This window comes from Passer domesticus, chromosome 14 (assembly GCF_036417665.1).
Source record: "Passer domesticus isolate bPasDom1 chromosome 14, bPasDom1.hap1, whole genome shotgun sequence".
Classification (NCBI taxonomy): domain Eukaryota; kingdom Metazoa; phylum Chordata; class Aves; order Passeriformes; family Passeridae; genus Passer; species Passer domesticus.
This window is the reverse complement of record NC_087487.1, coordinates 1,829,785-1,849,993: the sequence shown is the minus strand read 5'-3', so window position 1 is coordinate 1,849,993 and position 20,209 is coordinate 1,829,785. Positions and strand designations below refer to the sequence as shown.

The window sequence follows — 20,209 nt, the reverse complement described above, 5'->3', positions numbered from 1 at the left end:
GTGGGAGCCTGAAAGTTGCATGCCCAGCTCAGATTGAGTCCCTTCTGCATTGCCAAAAGATGCTGCTGCCTCCTCTGCTACCACCCAGGACCAGGCAAGTCCTGCTCTTCCCAGCCCTCAGAGTCTGTCCCCAGCCCCCAGAGGAGCACAGCCCCAGGAAAGAGCAAGTTCAACATGCATTACACATATGGGGGACACAATTGCTACAGAAAATTAAGACCGAGGTCAGGTCGAATAGGCTCAAGAAGCTCTGACTTAACAGAAACATCAGGAGAGGAAAAAGTGTGCACTTTTTTGGGTAAGAGCATCTGCCTAAGGAATGTAAAATGCAAGAAGCCATGGCTGCAGTCATAACTGAAAACAGCCCATATAATTAAACCTCCAGATTAAAACTTACAGCTTTTATTATTTGTTTGTTCTTCTCCCAGAGACTGACTGCTTTGGGGTGTTAACTGCTAAATCCAATAGATTTGTTTCCAAAATCCAGTGTAGCTTCTACAGCTCCCTCAGTGTATTCTAGTAACCAAGGGCTAAGCTGCACACTACATATTTAACACTTCAAGAATTTATGCTCAGATTCTCTGTGAAGAGCACTGGCACACAGTATCCTGATTATAAGCTTACATTTCCTTGAGGTTTGTGCCAGTTGAATGAGATAGACAGAATTCAATCAAAATCCTCAGTATCAGCATTTCAAAGAGTCATTATGCTGCAATAAAATGCTCTCATCTGATGTGGATGCAAAGTTTAAAAGAATTCCTTTACAACTAATGAACTAAAGCCACTACCTGTATCTCATCAGCAAGAAACGTGGTAAGTAGTTGCTTTATAAATCTAAATACATGACAGAAGTGGATGGAAATATTCCCATAAAATGAGAAAAGGAGAGTGTCAAAGCATCCAGATGACCAGATCAGCTTCCTCCAGTGCAATCCTCCTAAATTTGGATGGAGTCTGGCCATCAGTCACCCATCAGGAGTCACAAGCTCTTTTCATCTTGGATAAACCCAAACTTCTACAGCTTCCCAAACAGCTGGAAAGGCAATGCCTCCTTCCTTCCCCTGGGTCCCAGGGAACACCAGCAGCCCACCCCGTTGTCTGGCTGGCTCCTACCTGCTGGGCTCGCAGCAGCGCGGTCCTCCTGTACATATAATCCTCTGATTTGATCACGTACACCATCTTATAGGAGTTCAGCTTGAATTTACACTCCATCTTGTCCAGGCTCTCTATGTTCTCCATGGACTTCTTGCTGTTTCCCTCCTTCCCTTCCTTCTCCTGCTGCTCCCGACCACGCTGACACTTGCGGATCCGCCTCAGATTCCTGCAAACCAGAGAACCCCTCTTGGAATTAGCACCCACGCCCTGGCACTGCACAGCTCAGCTCAGGCGCTGGATCTCAAGGCCAGGCTGGCCAGGGCTCGGAACAACCTGGGAGGTGTCTCTGCACAGGGCAGGGGTGGAAGGGGATGAGCTCTAAGGGCCTTTCCCAGCACAGCCTGGCCACTCACCTGGGCAGGAAGACGGGTTTCTGGGCCAGGTGCTCGCGGAGCTCGGGGGAGGTAGAATCAGAGTTGACGTACCGCTCCACGTAGTCACACCAGCGCTGGAAGCGAGCACAGAGCAAGCATCAGCCACTGCCCTCCCACCAACAACTGCAAGGCTAAGCTGGAAGTCATGCAGAAGAACACAACATGCCTTCTGAAGGCTCTGTGCATCTTATGCCCAAAAAGGCAGGTACAATGGTTCTATATGTGGTTTTGAGTATTTTCTGATATGAAATAAACCAAGAAGGATTTGCCTGCTCACACCACTGGAAGCTTTACAGCATGTCCTTGATGTTTCTGTGTCTTGTGCTAATGGACCACACCACCACTCAGCTGAGCACTCAATCTTGACCATCACAGTCAGCTCTCTGGACAAGCTGCCCTTACCTCTGCTTCCACAGGGTCATCTGAGTTTTCCTCTTCTGTGTCCAGCAGCTCAATGGTTAACTGAACTTGACCTCTGCTCTGAATGAACATCAGCTGTAAAGAAAAAGCAGAAGAAACTTCAGCAAGAGGAAATTTGAAATAGAAACAAGCACCTTCACTTCTCACTGGGGCAAAGGGACAATGAAGCAAGTTGGCAGTTTTCGGGGCTTCTTGAGCCCTCAAAGTAAGTTTGAGGGTACAGGAAGAGATATGATACACTGAGGCTTTTATCCAAAGTACTTCTCTGGCTCAGAAAGGGCCTGACCACTTCCTGCCTCTTCAGCAAAGGAAGTATGGATTTGATTAGCACAGGTTTATTAGCAATGTATGCAGGCAGCAGTGATTTAATGCCCAGTCAATAGTGGCAGATCTCCCAATAGTTGACAAAATTGAGACACCAGAGAAACAAGAGAATTTGAGCTAACAAATCAAAAGCAGTGGCAGCCAAGCAGTCAGTATGATACAGCCCAAAGCTGCTGTAAAGCACAGGGGATATTCATTGCTGTTCCAGGAAATAGAATCTTTCTTGAAACTTCATTTCTGAGGGGCCCTTACAGAAGCATTAACCTATATTCCAAAAGCTGGCAGCATGCACACTGGTCTTCCCTGGGATGGAGTTAATTTTCTTCACTTTTGGGCACCTAAACAAGGCTCTTTGTTAAAGGACCAGTGCCTTTCCCTTCTCCAAAGGCACCCCCTCAGCTCTTGCTGGTTTCACACTGCAGTTCAAGCCCGGCTTTACCTTGAAGCAGTTCTCCTCGGACATGAGCTGCTCGGCTTTGCGCTGGTAGGCGGCCTCCAGGAGCGAGCGGGAGGACTGCGACGCCAGCAGCCCTCCCGTGGCTCCGTTGCTGTTCTCTGACAGGTACAGGTCTGTCACCTGCACACAGATCTCATCGCTCACGATGTGCTGCAGCTGCAAACAGGAGCAACAGGGTAAGGGGTTTGTCAGGGAGGCTGCTACACCCCCGTCAGAACAGAATAAAATAAGGATGTGACAATGGGATTGAGCTCAAGCAAAAAAAATACCTTCGCTTCTTCCACTAGATAATCTCTGCTGCTATGTGAAAAGACTACAAGATCTTTAGAAAAATTAGCAGGTGGCAAAGCACAACTACTCAGAGAAAAACTACACTCAGAGAACATTCTGATCAGCAGCAGGGGAGGAAAGGCCAGAGCTCTGTGACACAGCGTGTCCTCTCCTCACCAAGGGGTTGCTGCTGTGTCTGAGGAGAGGGGTGGGAGGTTTAAGATCAAATCCATATTTTGTGCAAGTTTAAAAATCAAAAGTCTTCCAACTGTCTTCTGAATTCAGTTAATCTCTGGACTGAAGGGCTTCTGAAGAGCAGCTCTCCCCTTCTGAAAGAGGAAAGCCCTTTCAAGCTATTCCCCTTCCAGCCCCTTGTGTCTGTTTTTGTTCTTTATGCTACAAAAAGGCACAAGAATTTTTCCTTTGCTCACACATTCTTCCTACCAACCCAATAAAAGGACTGGAGTTTAACAGCCAAAATGAGCTACTCCAGCAGCCAGATAAAAGAGATAAAAGGTTTTTAGAAAAAGTGTGCACTCCTACAGCACTGATGGAAAGGAAAGGAACTATTTAGATGTAATTTCTTTGGGGTTTTTTTCAAAGCTAAAGCAAGATTACCTCTGGACATGCTTTGAATACTTACATCCTAAAACATCCGGAAAACAAGGAGAACTTTGTAGAGGATATTTTCAATAATTCAAACGGATCAAAAATCACTATCATTTCTCTACTATGAGGCTCAGAGAGCTGGGTGAAGAAACACCCTGAATTTACCCTCTTACCCCTGAATTCCCCACGTGGGCACACAACACGGCTTTCCATGGGATCCCACTGCAGCAAACACCCTGCCTGCTTTCTCTGCCCCGCCCCACCCAGCCCAGGCCGTGCTGGCAGGCACCTGTCGCACGATGCTCTGGATCAGCTTGTCCATGGTGAAGGCGATGTAGGCGTGGATGGTGAACATCTCGCGCAGCGAGTCCTCGTACTGCGACGAGTCCATGTTGCCGTCCAGCAGGTTGCGCACCATGTCCAGGAAGGCCGGGTAGTAATCCTCCACATCGATGTCCACTGCAGCAGGAGAGCAGGGGAGACATGGGCACACCACCCCCAGCAAGGGCTGCTCTGAGTTTTGGTCCTCAGGTGACCCATGTAAGCTGAAGAGTTACTTAAACTTTATGTCCTTTATGGACATAAATCTTTGTACATAAACCCATACCTTTTAAGGCCACGGGTATTTTCATAATCTTTTGCTTTCTAGCTCTAGCCTCCTCCATGAGCTTTTTATTTCTTAGGAAACTTGAGGATATGCAAGTGTACAACAAAAGCTCTTATGAAATAACTGCTGCGTATTATCCTTTTGCTAGTGCAAGTCCTATGTTCTCCACATCTTCCCATCTCCCCAGAGATAATAAAAGAGAGCCCATCTTAAAGGCTCACTGCTGCTCACGTGCCTGAAGACACCAAACACACTGTCACCACACTACAGAAACACCTTTTTCCCCCCAGCCTCCCACCAGAAGTCACTCACTGGGCTCCTTCAGTCGCAGCTGGATGGCAGGACTGTCACTCTTGTCTCGCTTGATGCCCAGCACTTCCCTCTCCCACTCCCGTTCCCGCGTCTCCTCCTCGATCTGCCGCTCGGCCTGGGTGCAGATCCGCAGCAGCCGCAGGCACAGGATCTGGTGCAGCCTCATGAAGATGTACCAGTTGCTGTTCACGTAGAAGAGGTTGTAGACCTCATCCATGCCCCGCAGCTTCTGGGCTGTCGTGTTGTTGAACATCAGCTTGGTTTTGGGAGGACTACCCCCAACACCGTTGTGCTTTTTTGCAGCCCCAGTAGCTTCGTCCACATCCATTTCCTCTTCTTCTTCCTCTTCCACATCCGAGAGTTCACCTCGCTGAGCAAACAGCAGGTCTGGAATGAAGTGATACATGATCTGCTTGATTTTGTACTTGTCCTCTTTCTGGATTCCCGTCTGCCGCTTCACGTGGTGGATGATGAGAGAGGCAGCATCTTCCAGGATCTGCTTGTCTTCATAGGCCAGTGAGAGGTGTGGGCCTGTGGGGACTCCAGCATTGTCTTCTGAAGCCTGCTCTTGCCTCTACAAAGAAGAAACAGCATAAAAATCAGCCTAAACAATCCCTTTCCACCACCCAAGAGCCTGCTAGAAACAGATTTCCTCCCTCATCAAGCTCTAAGGCAGAGGAACTGAAACTGCACTAGCAAAGTACATAAGCTCGAGGGAAGGAAACTGTTGGTGGCCATCTCACCTCATCATAGATGCTTTCAATCTCATTGAGGAGACTCTTTGACCTTAGGACCTTGGTATCATTCTGTTTGAAGTTGATGCCCTGGTGGTCCAAGGATTTCAGGTAATACTTCTCATTCTGCTCTCGCCAGACTTTATTAAATCCTCTCTGGGCTTCTCGCCACTCTTCCTCTTTCATCTTTAACCTTGGATCAAGAAAACAAAGGTGAGCTAAGAGGTGAGCATGTAAGAAAAACCTTGGCCCGTGGCTCTTGGTGAGTGCTGACAGGAGCTGAACTCCCAATGACATGGGCACGGATCAAAGACATCCCACAGAAAGAAGCTTTCCAGGAGGTGCCCCTGGACACATCCTTCTGGAGAAACCACTCTGGGTTTCTTTCACATCAAGGTAAAACCACATAGGAACAAAGCAGCCCCAGGAGAGGGAATAAAGGGAAAGGGAAGGCAAAAAAGCTGGCCTTGGTCTCTCAGAAATCCCCAGAAAGCTCCACCTGTGGAACAAGGGCAGCTTAGTCTGGACAACTGAACAAAGCATGGACACCTGAGTATCCTGGGAATGCACTCCCGACCCTTGACTCAGCATCCCAAGCAAAGCACCCCTGATTCAGCTGAAGAAGGGTAGGGAAACTGGGACCTTGCAGGTATCCTGGGAAGGCTGCTCTGCCCAGCTCCAGAACTCCAAAACACAGGACCAGGAGCCCCACAGAGATAAAACAGCATGTGCTGCTTACACATCCCCTCGACCTTCCCCAAGGAGCTGCAGCATCCATTCCCCTTTAACTGAGGAAGGGGAGGCTGACAACAGAAAATGGACTGGGAATCTGAGGACAGCAGAGACACCATGATCTGAGCACCAGACCCACAGGATTTGGAAAGGGATCACAGTTAGCCCTGGGACAACACTTCCTTTATCTTACACACAGTGCTGACACCAGGGAAGAAAAAAGTTTAAGAGGAGACAACAAAAGCTCTATATCCTTTCAGCTGAGCTGTAAGGATTTTGCTTCAGGAGGGCAATTCCCTCTAGGTGATTATTATGGAATACACCAAGTGTCCAGAATATAAATCAACTTTTTAGTTTCACAGAATAATAGAACCATGGAATGGCTTGGTTCAGAAGGGATCTTACAGAACATCTTGTCCCACCCCCTGCCACGGGCAGGGACACTTCCCACTGGACCATGTTGCTCCAAGCCCTGCCCAATCTGACCTTGAACACTTCCAGGGATGGGGCAGCCACAACCTTTTGGGGCAAATTTACAGCCTTGTGGAGGGCACACTCCTTGGGGCAGAAACCAGCCACTTTTCCATAAATTTGGAGGACATAGAGTGCGTTACCCTTCGGAAGGGACCCCGGGGCAGGGTGCTGGGGTAGTCAGTACCTTTTCAGCACGATGGGAACAGCCACAGAGGGGTTCTTGCGAAGCCCATCGATGATGTCTGCTGCTTTGTCAGCGTATATCCTCTGCAGAGCCTTGCGGTGGATCACCTCCGAGGTGCCCCCCAGGGTGTTGTCCAGCCGGAATTTGGCCTGCTCCTCCGCAGACAAGCGTGACAGCTTCTTCTGGATTGCCTCCAGAACGCGGATGGTTGCCAGGTTGGTCTCCAAGACAACATCCAGCTGGAGAGAACAGCGCATTAGCCGTAGCATTTGAATAGACAAAACATGATACTTCACGGAGGCAAACATTCAAGTGACACCAAACAAGAAGCTGTGCCTGTTTAACAAGGTGTACTCCAGCACTTTGGTGTTCAGCTGCTCTAAAATAATCCAATTACATTTCATCTGCTACCTAAATAATACTGTGGAAGAATTTAAAGGCTACCAGAATTATACTGTTCGGAAATTACATCTTCCAGCTGGGAATAGAACACAATTGACAGTTACTCTACAAAAGGACGTGCCAAATCTGTGCAGATTCAGGTAATTGCCCAGCTAACTTCCATTTCCAGTCAAAATGTCAGTCATTTAAAATCCTGAACATATTGCTTTGCAGATGATTACAGGGGAATGCATGTTCTCATGCACTACGTGGGCAGGAAGAACAGAAAAGATGCAACAATTCCATGCTTGGCCATTCAACAATTTCACGTGGAGCGGGGTGAACGAAGTGCTCTGCACAAAAGGTGAGGGGCAGGGGTGGCAGCTTGGTGGTTATGCAGCCACTGCTTCTTGCATGAAGAGAAAACAAGCTTTTATGCCAAAAACCAGGTGGTAGACACAATAAAAAGATGCAGAATTAAAGGTATCATTACATCAAACTCATTAACTGTTCACAGAACAGAGCTTTATGAAACACGTAGCAAGGAAAAGCAATTTACCTCAAAACGCTCGTCCTCACACCTGTAGATGTGCTCTTCATATTGGGTCTTCTTGGAGCTCACAAATGTGGAATCTTCAGACCAGGACGGGAAGGAGACCCAGGTGTCATTCAAAACCTTTGGGGGAGGCAGAGGGAGAAAAAGTTGTGGTCAGTGTTCAAGGGGATCACACCTGGCCAGCTCCAAGAGCAGTCTTCTGATGGGACAATCTAATTCCCAGCTGGAAAAAGTGTGTGCCCCTTCCAAAGCCCAGCTTTCACAGGGCAACCCCAAACAGCCAGAACCCAAACAGCCAGGCAGCCTGAAAAACTCATAGCTGGAGCTGTGAGGAAAAACCTTGCGGGAGAAGAGGAAAATAAAGATGAAATGAGCTTTTTCTGCTACTTTGGATTAGTCAGCTGCAACCAGCTGGTTCCCCATGTGTGATTCACCACCAACACTGTGTGGTCACCACAGCAGACCTGACTGTTAGACAGGACACAGTTGCTGCCTCCAAACAAAGCTAATTGAAAGTACAAAACCATAGCCCAGCATCATCTTTCCTGACCAAACAGCTCAGCACCTGCAGCTTTCAATACAGGAGCAGAACATTAAAAAGCAAACGAACAACCAACCAACCCAACAACCACCTCAAAGAGGCCAAAGGCAAAGAAACAATGATTTTGGCAGGCAGCCTTGAAAGCCAGGTCCAGTTTTCATAAATCCAAAGCCTGAACAACCGAGTCATTAGATTCTCACAGGGAGAAAAGTTTGTAACTGCATCACACAAGAAGCTTTTGAGAGACGTGTCAAGATATGGATTTAAAAATTCAGCATTTCAAGGAGTAAGAAAGATGCATCTGAGGGAATACGTGGGAGAAACTGTCTACAGAAAACATGATTTTCTTTTAAAGTTGGCCTAGAGACGACTCTGAATGCAGACTAAGTGAGAATTTAGGTAAAAAGGTAGCAATAACCCTGAATTACATACTACCTTGTAAAGGACCTCCGAGATCACATTAAGACCACACAGAAAACCAGTTCTGTCATCTCCTACTTAAGTTTGCAATCTTAATGTTCCTTTCACGGGTTGTACCACGTAACACATCATAAATAAGATGTAGGAGCATTAGGTATGTCAGTAATTAACCATCATACCTATTCAGTAGGGTTTTCTCCAGCTGCCTCCCAAGGCTCTATGCAAACCTTTCACAAACTTCTGGAGAAGAGCTGATGCCAACCATCAAAGCCACGTGGATACCACGACTCCCAGCCAGCTTCCAGCATAACCCAGTTCCTAGACTGACGCCTCACCCTGTGCAATAGCTTCTGGATATGATCCAGATGTTTACAGGAGTGCCACCAGGAATTCCTGAGGTGTGCTCCCCTCGGGCTGCCGCACGCGCCGCGGCGATCCCGAGCCAGGATGCTGTGCCCACACACGCCTGGCTGCAGGAGCAGCACGGATCAGAGTGGAGCAGTGCTGGGAAGGCAGCTGCCTGGCCCCAGCTCCATGCTCACCACCACCAGACGTGCCCTGCCATCCCCAGGAACCTTTCCAACATGGGGATACAAACTATATCCCCCATCCTGCTCCATTTTGCTCCAATGCTTTAAAAAGGTGGGAAGAGCACAGCCCCTGCCTTACCTCTTTACACAGTGGAGTCCTCCCCGTGCACTTGGGCTGCTGGTAGCTCTTGGGCAAGGCTCTGTAGCTGGAGCCCAGCCTCTTGCAGGAGGCATAGTCAATCTCCATGGCAATCCCCTCAGTAGCCCGTTCCTTCGGATATGTCTCCATGTGAACAGACTCCTTATATCCCAGAAAGTTTTTAAACCAAGTGAACAGTTCTGGGAATTTCCTAAAATAAAAGGAATGAAGTGAAAAATGAGCTCAACAGAATGCAAGCAGCACCAAGCTCTGATGCTGAGGCTAGAATTGATTACTACAGACAAACCCTCTAAATTATCAATGTGGTGAGAAGACCCTCTCTGCTCAACCCCACTCCCACAGAGCCTGACCAAGTGGGAAGCAAGCACCTGTTGTTGATCAGCTGGGGGATTGCTCTCTTGGTGCAACTAGAGTGCTTTAGGATTAGTGACCAACAAGGAGCAGCTGTCAAAGCTTTTGCTACAGGGACAGCACTTGTGGCACAGTCACATCTGGGTCTCCCCAAGCTACCCTGGTACTGAACTCAGACCACATTCCTCATTGTTTGCCAATGGTTTGAACCTTAAATCCAACCTTTCCTTTCCAGAGGCAGCAAGAAGAAACCAAAAGGCAATTCTGTAACTACACAAAAGATTTCAATGCCAAGCAATTGCTTCAACCAGACTTCCCAGAGCAGCATGAATCAGAGAAACCTTTGCCTGCAAGGCCCAAGTTTGCCTGTTTGCAGAATTTCCTGAAAAACTGATTAGTCTAAAATACAGCATTTGCTCATGTCCTCTTATTTCACTCAAAGCTCCAGCAACAGGATGAACTGAACCTGTTACTAATTGAATCACTAGTTATTCATTGCTTTTTCATTATATGGCAAAAGACAATGTCCAACTCCAGAATAAAAAACCCCTGTATTATATCTTTCTTTGTAGTTAGGAGCACTGGCAGTAGATGGGAAAAGAACAGAAATTTCTTGTCAAATATTGCACCTTTTCTACCTAAAGTCAGGCATGCTGCTGATGCCTGGCTAATTCTAGTGAGCCTACAGAGCGAGTGGAAGCTCCTTAGGGCAGTTTCTCTGCACAGTAGCTACTGTAATGGGGTCCTGAACCCCATTTATATTGCTACTGCCTTGTCCCTTGAAACCAGCAATTCAGTGCCCAGGCAAAAGAAACACTAATCCTGCTGCCCAAAGCTGATGAGAGGAAATCTGTTGTTTTAAGCAATTAATAGAGCTGCTCTGTACACGACTGACAATCATGGAAGTCATAAATTCCTTTTTAAAGCACAGAGTTCCTTAGCATTTTTGGCTTTGTGACTGAATTCAGCTGCTTTTTGGAAACTTTAGTGAGTTTATATCCGCACTCTGCTTTTTTGGGGGGATACCACTAATTAGACAGTTGATCTTTTCTCAAATGACATAATTTGAGAATGATTCCAGAGGAAGAAACTGCAATAACAGGCTGCTAATAATCTTGTTTGCCCCACTGGAAAGGGAAGACACAGAGCAAGCAACACCTATACTGCCCCTGCATGCTGCCTGTCAGGACACAGCTGAGAACCTCTCTGGGATAAGGAATAGGAAAGGGCAGTGCAGAAGACCATGAAGGTTCCACAGGAGAAACAGACCAGGAAAGGGGCTGCACTCACCCCAGGAAGGGAGAGACCAGCTGCACGAGCTCGGCCCGGGAGATCACCTCCTGGTTGAAGATCACCAGGCAGCGCAGGAAGTTCTCGTACGCCTCCGTGCTACGCAGAGCTTTGCGGACCTGACCCACAGGAGACAAGAGAAAAGGAGCTGTCAGGGTGAGACTCAGCAGGGGGAGGTCCAGGAGACCTGGGTTTGACACTGTTTCCCACCGAGGCACACACATCTTTGAGTTGAACAGAGAGAACTTGCCCTGTACACAGGGAACACAAACTGGTACTGATGGGAGCCACCCCCATGCTGGGATCCCCTGCAGTGTCAGCACTGGGCATTGCTCTAAGAAAGGAGCTGCAAGTGAAGAACTAAATCCTTCAGAGAACCCTGTAACAGCTGGATTACAAAGCACCAGAATCATGGACAACATAATTTGAAATGTAACATCACAAACCCACCCAGGCTGCTTTTAAACTCCAGAGAGTATTTCAAGTAGGGAGTGGGGGGTATGAGACCCATGCCCTGGGTAACACCTCTCCAGCCTCTGCCTGCTTCCAGCTTGGATTGTCACAGACAATCCTCCTTCTGTAACCTCTGCAATCCTCCTTCTGTAACCCCCGATCTTCACAGAATGAGGAAGCCAAACTATTCATCCCAACACCACTACCTTTCCCACAAGAACAGCTACACAGGATCTACACATCAGACTGAGATCTGTCACTGTTAAGTTATTCATCATTATGGTTATAATTCCACAGCAGGGATTTCTAGGTTTACTCATGTTAACACCTACACATCCTCCAAGCAATAAATTGGTTCCCGGTTACCATTAGCTGGTTCCCATCACGCTGCAGAATTCACCAGATCAGCAGGGAGCAACCAAGACTGTCATCAGTGCGTGAATATTGCTTAAAAGGATGGTTTTGAGTTCATCCCATACTCCCCTCTGAGCTGTAAGGCACTGTATGGACATCTCAGAGAAGACACCAAGGTACCACTTGGAAACATCCCATATCTCCCTCACTTGATCTGTGTGCTGAACCAGCAACAGGTAACAACTGTGCAATTAATTAGATTAATCTCTGAGGGGAAATTAAAGAAAAAACCAGCCCAATGTAAATATGAATCAGGTGCTTTGTAAACTGAGCTCCCCCACTGCAGCCAGCTGGCTGTAGATGGGTACAAGCTGTGCCAACACAGCAAGACACACCACGCACATCATCAGCTGTACAGGGATCTCATAAAGGGGAAAACCATTTGGAGTGTGGGTTACAGGAAAAAATTCCCCTTCCCTCAAACAAATTGTAGCAGCAGCAGGTAGAAAGCTGGAGAAGGAGCTTTGGGGAAAAGACACATGTAAAAAATATTACCAATTCTCTAAAAAATTCAATCCATCTAACTTAGAGGTCGCAGGATACATGGGAGGTCAAGCTGAGAAATGTTATCAGGGTGGTGTAAATCTCACACACTTCCTTCACTGTGATAAAAATCCAGATGTGTATACAGGAAGGACATACATCAAGGACATGCAACATCTGCATCCTGCCTCTCACCTTCTCGAAGAAGAGAGATTCTGTCCCCACACCATGTTTGCTGGCTTCTGCCAAGGACTGGTCTTTCAAACCAAGCAGCTTTGGTTTCTTCTGTTATCAAAAAAAAGAAAGGCAATTAAAAATAAAAGGTGTGTTGAGCAATTTAGGAAAATTTGATTATCTATCACGTGAGTGCCAGCTCCCTAACCCCATCATGTGCTTCCCATTAAAAGAAAGGTGGCTTTTTAAAAGGAAAAGTCTATTAAAACATGTGCTACAAGTTAATTTACTCAATGTTAATAAGTAGCATGCCACTCCAAATATTCGTAATACATTGTTTCACCCCTTCCTGTAACTAGCTGATTGTTTCAATCACACTACAGCATATCTTACCTTGATAACTAGTTTGCAAAACTACCAGAACAGAAGATTTTCCTATCACTCATCCAGTTCTGCAAGTCTTACACCTCCCCACAATTTTTTTCTCTCTTACATTCTTCTGAAAGATGCTTTATTTTCCCCATCCTCAGAAAGGCTGTAAGGTGCCTCCAAAATGTGCTTTATTTCGGTGCCCTCCATTTGAGGAGCAGGAGAAAGGGCAGAAGGGGACTTAAATGGTACAATTATGCCTGCTAATGCTTTTCATGACAAAGGAAGATATACTGGCTTCAAAAAAAGCAGGCAAATTTATCCTTCATGCACAAACACGAGGCCACCTGGCCACAGGACAGGTTTTGTTGTACTACAAAGCCTCGCTGCTCTCACAAATCATGCGTCATTTGAAAAGGGCAAACTCTGCTGAGAGAATAATCATTTATCATTGTATTAAAAGCTTCATCACAGGAAAGATGAGCAAACACGAGTCTACTGCATCTGCTCCAAGTTTTACTACAACAAAGCTTTCAGGCACACCTATTCAGCTTGTCTTTTCCTACGTGCCTTAGGAACATTTGCTACAAATATTGGGCAAATTTATTCTGTGGCATTACTGAGACTTTTGTCTCCACACTCCATAACTCCCCCTCATTAAACACTGCTAATAAAACTACATCTTTATTAGCAAGTGATGAAAACTCTGTTTCCCCAAGCCATTGAAGTAACTATGTCCCACCCACAGGAACAGACACCACCATCAATTTGCAAAAATCAGAGGCAAACACTCGTGCTTGGAAACAAGGACTTCTGAAAGCTTTAAAGACAAACACTATTTTCCACGTTCTCAAGCCGCAGCCCGTGCCACAAAAACCACAAGGACTTGGAAGACACACCCTGCTGTGGCCCAGCCTCCTGGGACAAAGAGGGCTCTGAGGGAGCAGCACAGGTTCTTACCTTCACCGGAGGGGTTGCTCCAGTGCCCGAGTGCCGTCGGATCTGGCAGCCATTCTGGTTGGGTCTCTGCTGCTTGTTGTTGAGCTGTGGCTTCTTCACCGTGCCCCCGTGGTCATTCCTGACCGACTCCACTTTCTCTGCAGTTGTCTTGCTCAACAGCTTGTTCAGAGACAAACCCATAAAACCATCAGGGCTACGTTCCACACAAAATGTCACCAAATGGGCTGGGTTGGAAGGGACCTTTAAGATCATTCAGCTCCAATGCTATGCCAAGGTCAGGGACACCTTTCACTATTCCAAGTTGCTCAGAGTTCCATTTGACCTGCCCTTGAACACCTCCTGGGATGGGGCAGCCACAGCTCCTCACGGTAGCCTGTGGCAGTGGCTCACCACCCTCACAAGGAAGAATTTTTTTCCTAAGATCTAATCTAAACCTGCTCTCTTTCAGTTTGAAGCCATTCCCTCTTGTCCTGTCACTCCATGCCCTTGTAAAGAGTCTCTCTCCATTCTTCTTTGAGGCTCTCTTCAGGTACTGAAAGCCACAATTAGGTGACCCCCAAGCCTTCTGTTTTCCAGGCAGAACAATCCTAATTATCTCAGCCTTTCCTCACAGGAGATGTGCTTCATCCCTCTGATCACCTTGGTGGCCTCCTCTGGACTTGCTCTGACAGATCCATGTCCTTCCAGTGGTTGGGACCCCAAAGCAGGATGCAGCAGCCTACAGGGGTCTGCTGCTCCTCCTAGCTCTAGATGATCAATGGATTTTACTGCAGTTACAGCACTAACTTAGAACAACCCTTTTAGGCAAAGGAATTGCATTTAAAAAAAAAAAAGTTATTTAAGAGACAAGTTGTAGCGAGAAAACACAGTCTACCCCCTAACCTTCTTCCTACACCCCAGGGAAGTTACAGCAAAAGCACATTTTTCTGAACACTGCCTTCATACAGAACAGTCTGCACTAGGTATTTCATCCTACCTCCAAGGGTACTCACCACGGAGCTGTTGGCATCAGGCAGGAACTGCCCAAATTCCGAGAGCAGATCCTCCTGGTTCTTGAAGAGGCGAGCCACCTGGGCATAGACCTCCTGCTCTGTCAGGGCTGGCGTGTAGTTCCCTCCTGCCTCCTTGGCATTACGCTGCTCCTTCTGCCAGAGGAAACAAGAGAGGTGTCAGAAGAAAGGATGCACAAACTATTCAAGTGACAAAGAAAAAACAAACTTTCAGTGATAGGAATAATGGAACAGTAAAGGTCTCAGCTTCTTATCTAAAGCATCATACTATATTAATAGCATGACTCTCATATATTCTAAATATTACTTATATATACTATAAATACATCCTAAATGCCCAACTGGCCCTGGAGCAGTGAGACACTGACCAAGGAAGTGGTTTTTTTTTGCTTTTAACATAGAGCTACAGCCACATTGCCTCATCCTGACACATGCTCATAGAAAAATGCCAAATCCAGTTTTTAAACAAGCATTTCAGACACTTCCAAACAAAGATGATGGATTGAGATCTATTACTTCATATGGCTATGTAATCTTTTTAACTTGCCAGATTTCTGCTTAATTCAAGCGGAATTCAAGATCAGTCTGGACAGGGCTTGGAGCAACCTGACCTAGTGGAAGGCGCCCCTGCCCATGGCAAAGGGTTGGACTAGATGATCTTTAAAGCCCCTTCCAATCCAAACCAGTCTATGATTATCTGCTGGCCACTGCTAGTACAGCAGAAGACTCAAATGCAAGTTTTGGACACCCCCTGAAAGCAAAGCAACAGAAATAACCATACACAGACAGAAATTCACATTTCCAACACGCACCTGATACGTGTGGAGAATCTCCAGGAAGGCTTTGTAGATGTCTGGCTGTCCCTGGAAGCGATTTTTGATCTTGTTGACGTAGTTGATGGCGTGGTTGAACTCCACGGGCTGATTGTTCTGCAGGGATGGTGTGGTGCCCAGGGAGATTGTCACGGGCGTGTGCGGCTGCACCGGCGGCGAGCGCGGCGACGCGTACGGCGGGATCGGCGGCGTCTGCTGGCTGGCAGGAGTATGAGCCTGCAACTGCGATGGCTGAGGAGAACACAGGCTCTGTTAGGAAGCAGCAGACCCCCTCATGGTCAGGATAAAGGCACTTTTAATCCACTTAGGGATAAATAAATAAATAAATAAATAAATAAAAATAGAGAAATATTTGGTGGGCCAGCAGAGACTAAACTGTATCACGGAGACAAAATGTCTGGGCCATTCAAGCAGTTGTTATTAAGATTTTTCTTGTTTATTGCTTTAGACTGAAACCTCACCAGAGACACAAACTACCTCAAAAACTTCACAGAGCCAAAATGCATAGGTATGGCTGGCTCCAACACTGCAAGTTACTTTGGCACTGCTGAAGAATTGTGAGATGTATGAAGGCAATAGCAAGGGAAAGCGTGAGTTTCTTGAGACAAAAAGCAGGCAGTGAGTAATTATTTTGAATACTCTCAAGAGATGTCCAACAGCCAGGTGAAAATTTAGTTTTGAGGTGGCAATTTTAAATAGAAATGGGAGTACTTATTCCCCTCACGTTTTACATTTCAAAAGTTGTATTACACAGAGTTTTCAGAACTGAGAATGTAAATAACTGTCTTAGGATGGCCATAAATATCCTGTTACAAGGTCTTACCTTGCTCAGCTATGGCTTTACCTGCCTGGTAGGGACATCTTACCTCATTGTCTAGCCTGTCCCTGAGGCTCATTTTAAAGTTTCAGCAAGGATAGTTCAACACTTTACAGGTTTGCTAGGGAGAAAATCACTTATCCCATGGTATTAAGAAGGAGACTGCTACATCATAACTGAGAGCATGCACTTCTTCAGAAAAATTTTGAAATCTAGCACAGGCAAGTTCATTCTGGAATGATCTGCAGTGTCCACTTTGGCAAATCTTTCAGCAATTCTTTCAGCATGTTTTTGTTTGCCTTTTCTGAGCAGGAAGTTGCATGTCCCAACAATGTTTGTCCAGAGATCAGGTAACTGCTGCATTTTAAATCCTGCTGCTTTTTAACTGCATGTTACCTTTTCCTTTAGCTTTTCCAGGCAAGTGTTATCAAACGGTTTAGGGATTAAGCCTTGAAACTTTGGCGATTCCCTCCATAAGGCTCTGAAATATTTTCACACTTTGAGGCTAAAATACACAAAATTTGATCTGGAGTAATCTCCTTAAACATCTATTATCCTGTTCTGCTTCACATAAAATACATCTTTTGGACAGTAGCATCTGGATTATATCTAAACCAGAGCCAAATTTCCTTTGTTACTGCAAGGTCTCTGTTTTGGGCACACACAACCAATACCTACAGGCAACATCATGGTCATCTTCCTCAACTCTTGCACTTTGGATGTTGCCAGTAACTCCTCAACCCTTCCAGCTGACAGCTGAACCAGAACCCTCTACAAAAACCATTCAATCTGAAAACAAGACTTCAAGCAATGCAGAAGTCACCAAATATCAAATTAAGGTTTCCTAAAGGCTTAATTGCCTCAAGCATTTGAAATGACACACACACTTTCACACCAAAGAGAACATCTTCATCACAACCTCTGTTTTATGGGCAATTTCTCGGGACTTTAGGTCTAAGACAATATACACAAAAGCAGGCAGATAGTGTGTGCCCAGTGCTTTAACTAGAAACCTTTTCCCTAGGGTTGCTGGATCACTTCTTGAATAATGTGTGTGCCATTTACCAGATGCTCTGACTGTCTTTCAGTTCCCCACTGCCAGCAACAAGGCTTTTCCAAACCCTTAATGTTTTGGAAACTTATTTGAATTGCTGTCAAATTAACTATGACTGCATCTTCAAGTTTGAAAATGAGAAACTAATCCAGCAGCAGAAGGGGAGCACATGAAGGTTCACAAATACTGGGGGAAAGCAACGCGAAAGTTAATTTTTCACTCTCTAGCTGCACACCAGCTTCAGCTGGAGGCAGCAGGGTCTCTGTGCTCTCAGTGCAGGTCACCCAGAGCCTCTCACCTTGCTGATTTTGGCAGGTGTGGGCTGTGGTGCCGGCTGTGCTGGTGTCGGGGTGGACTGTGCCGAAGGCTGCGAGGGATGCGGCGGCTGCGGCTGCGGCTGGGGCTGCAGCCCGTGCGTGGGGATCTGGTGAACCTGCCCCGGGGTGGTCACGTTCACCATGTCGTTGGTCTGCACCTCAATCTTGTAGCCAGGTGGCAGGAAGGTGTTGAAGCCCATGATCAAGTCTGGGTGGCCCTTGAAGAGCTGCGAGACACGGCTGATCACCCCCGGGGTGTCGATGCTGGGGAAGGAATAAGAGCACAACGTCACCATCCTTGCACCTTGCAGTGGGACAAGGTTCTCCACACAGCAATCTTCCAGTAGATTTTTTTCCCTTATCACCTCTAACCTATGAAACAATGCAAAACTGAGCCCTATAAACAGACTGCTGAACTCAAGAGTGACATTAGTATTATTTTATCAGCCCAGACAGCGTTTTATCTCCATGAGATCCAGTCCCAAGTCTGACCATTATTAATGGGCAGACAACCAGATGAATCAGCTGTCAAGGCTGAACTTGTGAACTCCCACTCTAAGCAGAGATTTAGTATAAATGAAGGGATGCATTTCATTTTCAAAAAATAAAGCACACAACTGCTTTTACATCATTGTCCTGGTGTGTTATTCTGTATACAAAGGACAGAATTCAGCTCCTGCCCTGTGCTCCAATGTCCACACACACTCTAACCTGGAAGGAAGAAGCAAGAGGCAGCAGGTTACCTTTGAGATTTAAATTCCTTCATAATATCCAAGAAGTCATTGTAGACCTGTGGCTGACTACCAAACTGTAGCTTCACCTGGTCAAGGTAAGACAATGCATCCTCCACCTGGAGACAGACCAGACAGGTCATATTAGCAGAGAAGATTTGATTTCACCTGCCATTGTTCTGTAAAACACCCAGCATTTGAAAACACAGCTGTTAGCCCTGAGCCTGGGCAGTGAATTAAGGAGCAAAAAGCTCATGAGCATGGTTTGTGTACTACCAACACTGTTTGAATAAGAGGTACTCACTTCCCACTCCTGGTCCAGAAGATAAAAAAAGACAAAAAGGAAAAAAAAAAACAAAAAAAAAAAACAAGCCAACACAGATCAGCAGAATTACTCAGAATGAAAAAAAAACCAAAACCCAAAACCTAACACAAATCTACCATCACTGAAGTGACTGCTAGGATAAACAGAACTAGACTGAGTATTTTTCCTGCATTCATATGTGGAAATTATTATGGAAGTCTAAGAATAAGCAGAAAGTGGAAATGACATATTCAGTGTAGTAGATGTCTGCCAGGTACACGCTTGCACTGCTCTCAAAAAGCCAGACATTTCAGTTCAACATAGAAGGGCTTCGAAAATGGCAACTGTGGGCGGGAAATTGTTTTACACCTCAAACAGCAAGAGGTTCAGGATTTGTGTACCAACAGCCAATTTTCAGAGGTACAGGAAGAACAGCCATGGCCCAAAGTGAGAGCTCTGGGTCCCTGTGCCTCCAGCAGCCTGGCCATGCAGTCAGCAGCTGCAAGAGCTGCACACGGGACCCCTCTTTCCTCTGAAACTAAACAACAGCAACAGAAGAAAGACTCATGTACAGCCCCAAGCTTGCACCAGCAAAGGATTTTCCATGGATTTCACTGTGAGGAAGAAACACTCTTTTTGAAACTGGTTTTCAGAGGTTTGTAGAAATGAAGTCCCCCACATTCAGCAACAGGAAAGGGCAGTGGTTTCCACCAAAACTGGAAAAGACTCACACCGTATTTGGAAGAAGCTGAAACAGGCATCAATTTGTATGTATGTGCCTTCTCCAAATGTAGCAACTTAAAGGGGTTATTTTTGGTGGACTTTTCTCTTTGTTTAAGGGTTTTACAGCACATAATCTGAGAATAGAGCCTTCCTTACTCCCAAATTACTCCCACACAACCACCCACATATGCCATGTGTTCAGAAAAGCACCAAATGTTTTGGTAATTTAACCCATTCATCCAAACACTCTAAGCAATACATTCCTCCCTTCCCTCCCAGCCACAAATCCTTTGCTGGCCAGTCCAATTTCTTTTTATTATGGTTATGTGAAACAACAAGGCTTCAGCAGAAAGAGAAGTCCATTTCTGCATTCAACAGACTCCCAAACCATTAAATCCTTGGGGGAAGGGGAAAGGAAGGGGAAAGGAAGGGGAAAGGAAGGGGAAAGGAAGGGGAAAGGAAGGGGAAAGGAAGGGGAAAGGAAGGGGAAAGGAAGGGGAAAGGAAGGGGAAAGGAAGGGGAAAGGAAGGGGAAAGGAAGGGGAAAGGAAGGGGAAAGGAAGGGGAAAGGAAGGGGAAAGGAAGGGGAAAGGAAGGGGAAAGGAAGGGGAAAGGAAGGGGAAAGGAAGGGGAAAGGAAGGGGAAAGGAAGGGGAAAGGAAGGGGAAAGGAAGGGGAAAGGAAGGGG

The 20,209-nt window shown here is 46.3% G+C and overlaps 1 protein-coding gene across 3 annotated transcripts in view; it reads right to left on the bottom strand.

The window, feature by feature from the left end:
- Positions 1-20,209, bottom strand: part of SIN3A (SIN3 transcription regulator family member A) — a 33,702-nt gene that overhangs the window by 2,859 nt on the left and 10,634 nt on the right. For all 3 annotated transcript variants that reach the window (XM_064389712.1, XM_064389710.1, XM_064389711.1), the window contains exons 4-20: positions 18,509-18,615; positions 17,747-18,029; positions 15,557-15,808; positions 14,727-14,879; positions 13,735-13,893; positions 12,427-12,516; positions 10,882-11,000; positions 9,220-9,430; positions 7,593-7,709; positions 6,653-6,891; positions 5,272-5,455; positions 4,529-5,102; positions 3,899-4,068; positions 2,713-2,886; positions 1,932-2,024; positions 1,509-1,603; positions 1,114-1,321 (exon numbers count right to left, since the gene is read on the bottom strand). In XM_064389712.1, coding sequence (XP_064245782.1) covers positions 1,114-1,321; positions 1,509-1,603; positions 1,932-2,024; positions 2,713-2,886; positions 3,899-4,068; positions 4,529-5,102; positions 5,272-5,455; positions 6,653-6,891; positions 7,593-7,709; positions 9,220-9,430; positions 10,882-11,000; positions 12,427-12,516; positions 13,735-13,893; positions 14,727-14,879; positions 15,557-15,808; positions 17,747-18,029; positions 18,509-18,615 — 3,228 coding nt within the window. The remainder of the gene's footprint in view (positions 1-1,113; positions 1,322-1,508; positions 1,604-1,931; positions 2,025-2,712; positions 2,887-3,898; positions 4,069-4,528; positions 5,103-5,271; positions 5,456-6,652; positions 6,892-7,592; positions 7,710-9,219; positions 9,431-10,881; positions 11,001-12,426; positions 12,517-13,734; positions 13,894-14,726; positions 14,880-15,556; positions 15,809-17,746; positions 18,030-18,508; positions 18,616-20,209) is intronic.